This window comes from Coenobita brevimanus, chromosome 40 (assembly GCF_032717465.1).
Source record: "Coenobita brevimanus isolate Jiangsu-jjx chromosome 40, ASM3271746v2, whole genome shotgun sequence".
NCBI classification, from domain to species: Eukaryota; Metazoa; Arthropoda; class Malacostraca; order Decapoda; family Coenobitidae; genus Coenobita; species Coenobita brevimanus.
The window spans coordinates 41,597,900-41,608,987 of NC_136993.1; the positions used below are offsets into that span (position 1 = coordinate 41,597,900).

The 11,088-nt window shown below is 41.8% G+C and overlaps 1 protein-coding gene across 1 annotated transcript; it reads right to left on the reverse strand.

The window, feature by feature from the left end:
* Positions 1-4,173: 4,173 nt before the first annotated feature.
* On the reverse strand, positions 4,174-10,816 carry LOC145397058 (glutamate receptor ionotropic, kainate 5-like). Its single transcript, XM_080270271.1, has 7 exons — positions 10,685-10,816; positions 10,239-10,393; positions 7,642-7,732; positions 7,055-7,355; positions 5,847-6,064; positions 5,174-5,314; positions 4,174-4,194 (listed from the first exon to the last, which is right to left on the reverse strand). The coding sequence occupies exons 1-7, from the start codon at positions 10,814-10,816 to the stop codon at positions 4,174-4,176; spliced, it is 1,059 nt and encodes a 352-aa protein (XP_080126397.1).
* Positions 10,817-11,088: the final 272 nt, after the last annotated feature.

Here is an 11,088-nt window from a genome sequence, read left to right on the forward strand (position 1 = left end):
ACATCTACCTATGATGCACTACTGTCCTTGGAATCTTCTGTCTGTGAGGCTTTCTCCACCAACCAACACCAGATTACTGTCATCTTCGATCTGGAGAAGGCATACGACACTGTCTGGCCTCTTGGCATTTTACTTTCACTTCATGAATTTGGTCTTCGTGGGCACTTGCCTATTTTGATTCAGCAGTTTTTATCTAACCGTTTTTTAAGGGTCCGAGCGGGAGGAGTGCTCTCTAATGCTCGGTGGGGTACCACAGGGGAGTTTCCTTAGTGTTACTCTTTTTGCTGTGGACATCAACAATGTAATCAGCGTACTTCCTGATGGTGCGCGAGGCTCATTATACGTAGATGACCTCTCACTTTCCTTCACTGTATCTTGGATGTCTCCGATAGAGAGGAAGTTGGAGCTGGCTCTTAATAGAATTTCTGAGTGGATGAGTCTCGTGGCTTCCATCTTTCTTTACAAAAGACAGTGGCAATGCATTTCTGTTGTTTTTGGGGGGTTTACCCAGACCCTGACTTGTATTTTTAAGGTTGGAGGATAGCCTGTGTGGAAGAGACTCTGTTTTGGGGTCTTCTGTTTGACAGACGACTAACCTAGGTTCCTCATATTCGTTATGTGAAGATGACTTGTATTAAGGCTTTGAGTCGTATGAGGATTGGGGACATACTACTTGGGGTGCTGATTGTCAGACCCTCCTCCTCTTGCATAGATCTCTTATCCTTTCTAGACTTGAATATGGGTGTGAGGTATAATACTCATCTGCAACTGATGCCCGTCTCTGGATAATAGATTCTGTGCATCATGCTGGTGTACAATTGGCAACTGGGGCATTCATGTCATCCCCGATTATGAGTTTCTTGGTGGATGCTGATGCCCTCCCTTTGGCTTTGCATCACCACTCAGTGATGTTGAGAAGTTGGTATCGTCTTCACCGCCTTCCAGACTCTGTTTCTTGTGCCACTGTCTCCCAGGATTCCCAATCATCTGCTTATAACTTCCGTTCTAGTTTCCCGAAGCCCTTTGGTTACGGGATCCGGTCTGTTATGTCAACCCTCTCTGTTCCAAGACTGGCAGAGTGTCCACATTGGATCCCGAGTTTTTTTTGGGGGGCTGCTACCTCGTGTAACATTCTGTAGGTCCATTGCTGGAAAAAGGGCTTATTTCCCTCTCAGGTGTCCCTCTCTCATTTTAGAGCCTACTTCCACTCATGAGGGTTCTATCCCTGTCTGTACTGATGCATAAAAGACTGATGCTGGAGTAGGCTTTGGTGTTGTCTTCCCTTCCTTCAGTAGGGGGGGTAGCCTTCCTGGTGTTGCTTCATTGTATACAGCGGAACTAACTGCAATCTTACTTCCTTTCCAAATCATTTCTACTCTCCCCCAATTGTATTTTTTTTTTCATTTTTAGTGACTCACATAGTGCTCTATCTGCACTGGTGTCTTTTAATGTATCCCATCCACTGGTATTATCAAATTTAGAGTGGCTTTTTCTTCTTGGCAGTCATTGCCGTTTTGTAGATTTCTGTTGGGTTCCTGCACATGTTGGTGTGGTGGGCAATGAGAGGGCAGATACTTTAGCTAAAGCTGCATCATCTCAACTGCCGCTTGCTGACTACCCGGTTCCCACTTCTGATGTAACAAGTTACTTGCGATACGCGATTCATATGTGTTGGCAGAGACACTGGGATGGTGTTGCTCATAACAAGCTAAAAGAAACGTTTCAGAGAGTGGTTGTGCCAAGGGTTCTCCCCTCCATGCCTCGGTGATTGAAGGTGGCTCATTCCAGGCTTCACATTGGGCACTCTTGGCTTATGCATGGATTCATGATGAGTGGTTGGCCTCAGCTGTACTGTGACGATTGCCTTGTTCCCTTTACTGCACGTCACTTGCTGGTCGAGTGTCCAAGGCTAGGAGACCTACGTCAGAGATTCCTCCATAGGCATAAGGGGGCAGATGGTGCCTACTTTCTGTCTTTGATGCTTGGAGGAGCCTCTAGCGATTTGATTGATTTTTTTTAGTTTTCTTCAGGAGGCCGGCCCCTTTCCACATTTAAATGTAATTGGTATTGTATAAACTATTCTTTTATTTTTCGTGTTTCCTTTCTAATAATTGGTATTTACTTTGCCTTGATAATGCATATTTTATGTGTGGCGTCCTCTACCGTGTTGTCCGGCGGCATATAACCCTGACATTTGTGCCGCCAGATTTTAATTGTATTCAGTCAATGAATCAATCAAACAGGCAGCAGCGAGTGAAGCAGTTGGCTGCACAGGGTCAGGTGGCCAGTGAGGGGGATAGGCCAGAGGCTTATTATTTATCTGTGTCAGCACACTCACACTCCCCTACCACACAGCCAACACGCAGCCGTCAACAGCTGATCACGGAATATTGCAAAATTTTTCCTTTTTCTTAAAATTATACCTTTTCTCAAAAACCCCTCTGTGCCTTTTACTTCGTTTTTATATTGATGTACTGTACATCAGTGACATAGAAGAGGATAATGGGGTATAAGGTGCGGAACAAATTGCTGAGTATAACTTATTACGGAACCAACACTGTCATCTAGGCCATTCTTGTCAGTTAAGGTAGCTTCCTAACACCTCTTCCTAAGCAATTTATTATGCCTATTACACTTTAAAGCCTTATTCTGTGTAACATAAATCCTTCCAGTATCGCCATACTCTGCATAAACTGCGTACAAAAGGATATAAACCAGCCATATCCAAAATGAAGAGTTATGAAAGAGGTGTTACGAAGCCTCCTTACCTGACGAGAATATGGGCCCAGGTGACCCTGTTGGCTCAGTAGTTCCTTTTTCATAGCGATTTGTTCCTCACCTTACACCTCAGCATAATCCTGTACGTCGTTGATGGAAAGCATGTCGAATTTGAAAGCGATATAATGGCACTGACAAGACTTTTTGGGTGTAATAAGCAAAATAAATCGCTTAGAAAGAAGCGCTACGATGTCTCGTGAGTTACTCCATGACCCTTAAACATCAACACAAATACTTATTCCTTATAAATTCTAACAAGCCTTGTACAAAACTGGCCTCCATAAAATGTAGTCAGTTAGTAATATTACCTTTATGTATAATAATTAACTTTTGCATGACTTAAAGATATACTTAATAGCCTATAAAAACAGCGGGATCAAGCAATGTATTCGGTTTTGCAACGTTTACTGAGTATGCAGTACAAAAAGCTTAAATCTTTGCTAGATTTCTTCATAAACAAACTGTTGCTTGATGAGAGGCGTATATTTGGATTCACTGTTTCTGTTTGAACAAGTCATCTTGCTGAGACTATTTGGACCCACATTTGTGTTCCGTAACTTGACTAATGTAAACTATCTTCTGGTAGTCCGAGTACAGAATATTGGATGAGCTCGAAGCAGAACACGTGAAAACTAATTGCCAGGCCAACCACGTAAACCACCAGTGTTCCCTGCAATGTGAGAGAAAACACTTTTAAGAAACTGCATCATATTTAGTACTAGCATTACCGGTTCACTTAATATATATGAATAGAGAGAGAGAGAGAGAGAGAGACATGGATGGATAGATGGATGGAAGGACAAATAGATAGATGGATGGATAAGTAGAAAGTATGGTTCACTAAAGCACAGTGAGGAAGTTACCCATATATTGGAGAGGATGAGTGAGGATCTGACGGCCATGGTTGTGGGTGGGTTGAGGCAGGTGGTCATGTTGGGGGTGTAGCTGTTGATCCAGTGGTCGTACATACCTGCTTCTCTCACTGTTATGATCCTGGAAACACGTGATTATGAATATGTTACCATAAACTTTTCACCTTAACTTGGCCCAGATTTTCGTCCTCTTGTAGCTTTGTTCACGTAACTACTCCTTCATGACTAGCACAATTCTAGTGATATGCACCAATTACAATTCTGAATTCAAAATGCAGAGATGGCAATTTTAGTCCAAGTTAAGGTAAAAACAGAACAGCAAACTGATAACCTGTTCATCCAGATAAACTTTTATAATATTAATCCTGATAAAGCCAAATGATCTTAATCGCCTCAGGAGTACTTACCAGATCAAGCAGATAAAACTGATGTATGATAGCTGACCTGCGGCTGACAGCGTTGATGAGTGGGCTGTCTTTGAGCCCCGTCATGGCAAGCATAGACTTTAGGAACTTCTCACATGCTAGATAGAAGTCACACTTTCCTGTTGACACCAAGAATATAGTTAAATACAGACAAAATTAGTGGTATGAATACACTGTATGACCTTTCCGGTATATCTGTCAGCAGTCTTACTATATATGAAGTAATATTATCGTAAAACACCGGATGATAGAAAATGTAATCATGGTCAGCAAAATTCAAGCCTGACAGACGCTGAAACTACTAAACATTGTCTCGGAATAATGCTGATTACAATTCTTTTATTATGGGGTCCATATTCTTAATCGTAAATAACAAAGGATCACAAGTATATTTCCAGGTCAAGGTCAACCAGAAAAATGTCTTACATCTCCCAAAATATAATTAAAAACAAAATATGCAGATGATTTATTCTACGGCAATAGGTTTAAGATGATTTTTTTTTTTTTTTGTCGTTTGTTCTTGATACCGCTGAGCCATTTTTTGCAGTTTAGTGGGTCCTTAGTTCATTGTGTGCGTGTTCTGAGGTACATGACACCCCCATCACCACTCATTGATATGTTAGTGTAAGGGCAAATTAATGATGCACACACACACACACACACACACACACACACACACACACACACACACACACACACACACACACACACACACACACACACACACACACACACACACACACCGCTTGCTGGCTCAGTGGTAACATTCTCGCTTGCCATCTGGTAGACGGGAGTTCACGCCTCGCTCAGGTTGTGAAAAGTTTCATTGACGAAGTGGGTGGTTACTGTCCCCCTTGAGCAAGGGGACGGGTGTGTGCGTGTGTGAAGGTTACAGCCTTGCCCTTAGATCGGACTATATGAGCTCTCAGCTCCTTTCCAGGAGAGTAAAATGTTGACGATCACGACCGTCAAATGATCCTGACCGACGTGGTGAATAAAATTACACACACACAATCTCTCTCTCTCTCTCTCTCTCTCTCTCTCTCTCCCTAACCCACCTGTCACTGAAAAGTCTCGTGCTATCATTATTTTGGTCACCTTCTCCACGCCTATTAGGGTGTGGTCCCCCCTCCTCACTTTGACATCCAGGTTCTTCATGTACTCAGAGGTGTCGAAGGTTTGAAATCTACCTTCCTTCTTCAGATTGTTTATGTCGCGGAAAACACCACTCTCAGCTGTCTGAAAGTTGCACGATGACTGTCTTAAAGCCTGTATTATATAAGGCCCACCAATTTTAGGTTAGAACTGGACATATTTTAACGTAAAGTCCTCGCTCGTATATTTATGTTGCGGAAAGCACCAATCTTAACCGTCTGGAAGTAACAGAATAAATGTCTTATATAGCCCTTCTACAATTACCCCAGAACCAGACATACTGTAACATAAATTCCCAGACAGTGTAAGTTTACACTAAAATTGGAAGATTATCCCGTATAATCTGTTTGCGTTGTTGGCATTTGGCTTCTCTTTGTCCCCTGCAGTAAGTCTGGTATTGAAAAATGGCTTGCCCAGAATAGGTCCTATTGTTACGGAGAATTTTTAATTTTCTATGTTTATCTTGGCCTGCATGATAAGACAATTTACGTCAGAATATGTCCGAGTCTGGCCTTAGTCACAGTAGGTCTGTTGACTGAGAGTGCCAAGAAACACTGTACATCAATGTCCAATGACGTTATGCTAATATACTAACTTTCATGGGGTAAATACTAACCTGAATAGTGTAAGCCTGCCTAGCTCCCTTCTGCGCTAAAAATGTAATAGGATTATCGACCACATCCCTGAGAGACTGTATGGGCATTGGGATGTATCTGACGGCCAGGAGGGACACCAGGTTGCCTGTATAGCTACGTGTCAGCACCACAGTTGTCAGCATCCACACACCCAACACCACACGCTCCCATACCCACCATGTCCTGACAGGACTGACATCTGAAATAAACACATGAATTTATTCCAAATTAAGGTATTACTGAGTTATTACTTCACTCTGGTAGTTCTCTCATGTGGTATCGTGTTTCCTTACTGTGTTTTTAATCATACTTAATAGGATTATTTTTGCCCCCAAATGAATCAAGATATTTCTTTGCTTTCATGTACCCTTCCTACATGGCCTTCAGCGACAACTTTCATTAGAGTACTGGGGTTTGTCATGAATGGTAAATAAAGAACATAATAAAAAATGGTAATATTTGTATGTACTGTATACTCATTGTGATGTAGTTCAACCGTTAACAATCGGCATCAGACACACCAACGTGATATGCCATTATTATGTAAGCAAATAATATCTCAGCTTCGGAAGTGCTATTGGAAATTTTTTGTTTTGGCTGTTTTTCTACAAATTTTGTCACCAGTCTTGTCCCACTACACTGCTGAGTAGTAACAGTAAATCAAGGCTGGCTTGCAACTCATTCACGTACTTTGCAGCACAACGAGCAATTTCTTTGTATTTTTGATCTCAGAACTCTATACAGTGCGAATAACAGCTCGCAATATAACCTTTGAAGCTATCCCGAGAGTGTTTTCAAGAGGGATTTCTCTCGTTCTCAGTAATATAATTTGGTGGTAGAAATAGTTTTTTTTTTTTTTTTTTTTTTTATAATTTACTACTGCATACATGTGTGTAAATTATTATGGATATTCATGATAACTATTCTAATCCCTGCCACCACGTGATATCAAAACAAAATACTGGGAATTAGATGTAATTAAGTCGCAAACTGGAGCACCCTGATGCAATAGTGCAAGTAATGAGATATTGTTGTTAAGACTTTGTTGCAAGGGACCGAGTAATTGCATCTAGATCCCTTGATCAATAGTCCAATATAACTGTACGACCACACAAGGTGGTAGGATGGCAATACTACCCTAAAAGTGATGACTTCCACCATAACATACAGGACAAGCTGGAGGTCTTACCTTGTTGTAACAGCACTCGAACGCAGGTGAATGCCTTCGCCATTAGCCCTGTACAATGACAAGCCTGGGTTTGTAGACAGGAGGGAAATATTGTCATTACTGCAAGGACCCCCAACAAAGCCATAAGAAGCGCTGCCAAAACACAAGGATCCAGGGGCAGTAGGAAGCTCCAGGGGCTCACCTCTGGCTTGCCACGACCCACGATCATCCTGCTGTACATGATGTCAACAGGGAAGGTGAGGTCGACTACCTTGGCTCTCGCAGAAGTGATGCCAAAGAGGCCAATGGAGATGTCAGCTTCCTAAAATGAAGAGTAAAATAGTATCTGAAGCGCAATACTGTCAGGAACCTCAAAATCACTCATATCAATCTACAATTTTTAATCAGTCTCTGATGACTTTTTGTCCATTTTGTGCCTGGTTGATTTATATATCTATCTATCCTACTTTCAGCATGTGTATGTATCTCCAATACCATCTTAGTCCAACTGATCTTCAATGAACAGATTAAATGGAATAATATAAAGTAAATAAAATTATTTAATCAACATCCAATACATAATGATGCAAGGCCTTAAATGGACCTACTTCTCGCATTGACATTCTGATCATGCCGGTCCAGGACCCGTCAGGCTGTTCCACTCCCCACGCTCTGTCATCGAGAGTCACATAGTCGTATCTGCAAAGTTAGTGACAGGAAATGAATCTAACACCACTCCCAAGGAAAGGGAGGAAGCCGAGACAGGACGACACACTCCCAATTTACTCATCCACTCAGACACATTCATTCGCATCTTAGCCACAAAGGGGAGTAGGGACAGATCCTCGCCGCACCACACTGCACGAGGGTCAACTGCACGGTGAAATCAGTGACATCCACAGGAAGGCCTGAGAGCAGAGCTGGTTTACCCCAGCCACATCATAATGGACCCATCCCCTTACCCACACCTGTCCTGATCAGCTGATCAGACCAAATGCTCGAGAATATCCCCTCAGCGTTGTGTCATCATTTATTCATTCACAATTTCTTTCCATTCATTTCTTTCATGCACAGCCACTCTTCCTTGCTCTACAGATATCTCTCTCGCATCCAACACTCTCTTCACACTGTCCATCCATCCTATTCGTGTCTCCCTCTCAGCCATACACCTCTCACATCAGATCTACTGTATAGTAGTTATCTTTTTCACCAATCGATCATTATCCATTCTCTCCATATGCCCAAACCATCGCAACACCCTCTTCTCAACTCGATCAGCCATCTCCCGAACAACTCCAGTTCTCCTTCACACTTCATCATTTTTCACTCGATCCATACGTGTCACTCCACACATACTCCTCAGACACCTCATCTCCATTATATTCAAACTTTTCATCTCTGCTACACCCATACTCCATGTTTCAGCCCCATATAACGCAGTCGGTACCACGACACCCTCATACAGCCTTCTTATTACATCCATTCTAAGCAAACGACATCTAAACACTTTTTTCATTCCTCCCAACACCTTTCCTACTTCATTCATTCTACAATAAACTTTACTTCTGCATCTATTCTTCTATCCACAGCAACATGTGACCCTAAATTCTTAAAACACTCTACCTCCTCAAGCAACTCACCATTCAAATCTATATTCATCCCCCTACCATCTACCGACCTCATACACCTCATTACTTTGCTCTTATTCTCATTTACTTTCAATTTACTCCTTTCACACACCCTTCCAAACTCCTCTACCAACTGTCTCAATCTCTCCTCTGAATTAGCCACCAATGCAGTATTATCTGCAAACAGCAGCTGCTTCAGATTCCACTCTCTGCCATCAACATTCACCAGATTCAGACCTCCCTTACAACACCATCCATATAAATATTAAACAACGAAGGCTAAATCACACATCCCTGCCGCAGCCTCATTCTCACGGGAAACCGATCACTCACGGTATTTCCCACTCTTACACACGCTCTATTATTTATATAAAAACTTTTCACTCATTTTAGTAACCTATCATCATGTCCATACAATCTTAAAACAGTCCACAAAGCCTCCCTATCAGTTCTATCATATGCTTTCTCTAAATCCATGAACGCCCAAAACACATCCTTACCTTTTGCTAAATACTTTTCACACACCTGTTTCACAGCAAACACCTGATCCACGCTTCCCCTACTCTCCTAAACCCAAACTGCTCATCACCAATCATTCCCTCTGTACTCACTCTACCTCTTATTTAACACTCTAACATACGCCTTACCTACAACACTCAACAGACTTACACCCCTAAAGCTAGTACGTTCATACTTATCACCCTTACCTTTATACAGCGGGACCACACAAGCATTTGCCAAGTCAATTGGCACCATACCTTGCACAAAACACACATTCAACAATCTTACTAACAAGTCAGGAGTAGTCGCTCCATCACATTTCAGGCAATCCACAGCACACCCATCCATACCTACACCTTTCCCCATTTTCATACATACATATATATATATATATATATATATATATATATATATATATATATATATATATATATATATATATATATATATATATATATAGATAGATAGATAGATAGATAGATAGATATAGATAGATAGATAGATAGATAAACATGAGCCTCTGTGGTACAGTGGTAAAGTATGCGTTTTCGCCCACTGAAGAATGAAGGTTCGCGCCCCACCAGGGTAAAAAACTTTGAAAGTGTTCTTCTGACCACGTACTGCATAGGCAGACACAAGGGGTGCTGTGGTTGAACCAGTGATGCATACTCTAAAGTATGCTTGCACCCAGTTGGCTTTCATGGGCCGATTACACTTGGTTCACAGACTACACACACATCCAAAGCCATTCCAACACAACAATTACACTTACAAGCACTTCTCACCCTACATACAATCTCTATTAGACAGCTCAAGCCACTTGGTAGAGATACATTGGCTGTATCGTCCCGACTTCGGTAGCGATAGGCCATTCCTGCAGTGTATATCTATCTATCTACCTATATATATATTTTACACGAGTATAATAGGGATACAAATTGATAATAATAATGACAGTGTAGAAGCGTGTGCATGCATGTGTGTGTGTGTGTGTGTGTGTGTGTGTGTGTGTGTGTGTGTGTGTGTGTGTGTGTGTGTGTGCCCACACATTAATGTTAGACAGTAAGGACACTGACTGGCAATTCATGGCTTTAAGTGCAACACTAACATTCTTGCACAATAGCCTCTTAGGCGATAAGTAGAGGAGCTCACCATTCACACATATAATAAGGTCATAGGAGGAGTGAACACCAAGAAGGTCATGGAATGTGGTAAATGTGTGCCCAGATACCTGTGTGACACAAATATTGACATACTGAAACCTTTGAATAAAAAATACACTTTTTTTTTTTTTTTGTAAACGAGTTTCAGATACACCTGTGAAATAAGCATTCCCATGACAACCAAACTGATAATGTGATGCCACACCTTTGGCAAGTGTTTATTCTTACATACTTCTTCCATCCAATTTGATCCTTTGTCAGTTCCTTTTTTTTTTCAGCTTCTTTACATCGTTTTCTTGCATGGACACCCGTGCCGTCTAAATTTTTCGGAACACTGAAACAAATATTTATCTACATGCCAGAATCTTGATGCCGAACATGCTACCAACAGGTCTGTTGCAACGTTCCATGACAAATTTCGTGGCAACAGCTTCACCATGTTCGAAGCTGACATGCAGTCCACACAGAGATGTCTGTTGCAGTGCTGCCATTATATTGGTGGGAAAAATTTTGTTGCTTGCTGCGGCTGCCTCAATGGTTATTTGTGGACAGGAAGCAAAACGTTGTCTTAAGTTCACATGCATGTCTGAAGCACCATTGTCATGGACGCATTAATAACGTCATTTAGAAGCATGTTGGTATCCTTGGCGTGGACATTTCCTGCACTGGGCATGAATGTAGCTGGCTAGGAAGTTAAGGGAATACCACAGATGGTGAATGGGGATTGCCTCTACATCGTGAAGTGGGCCAGGGACCAGGTGTT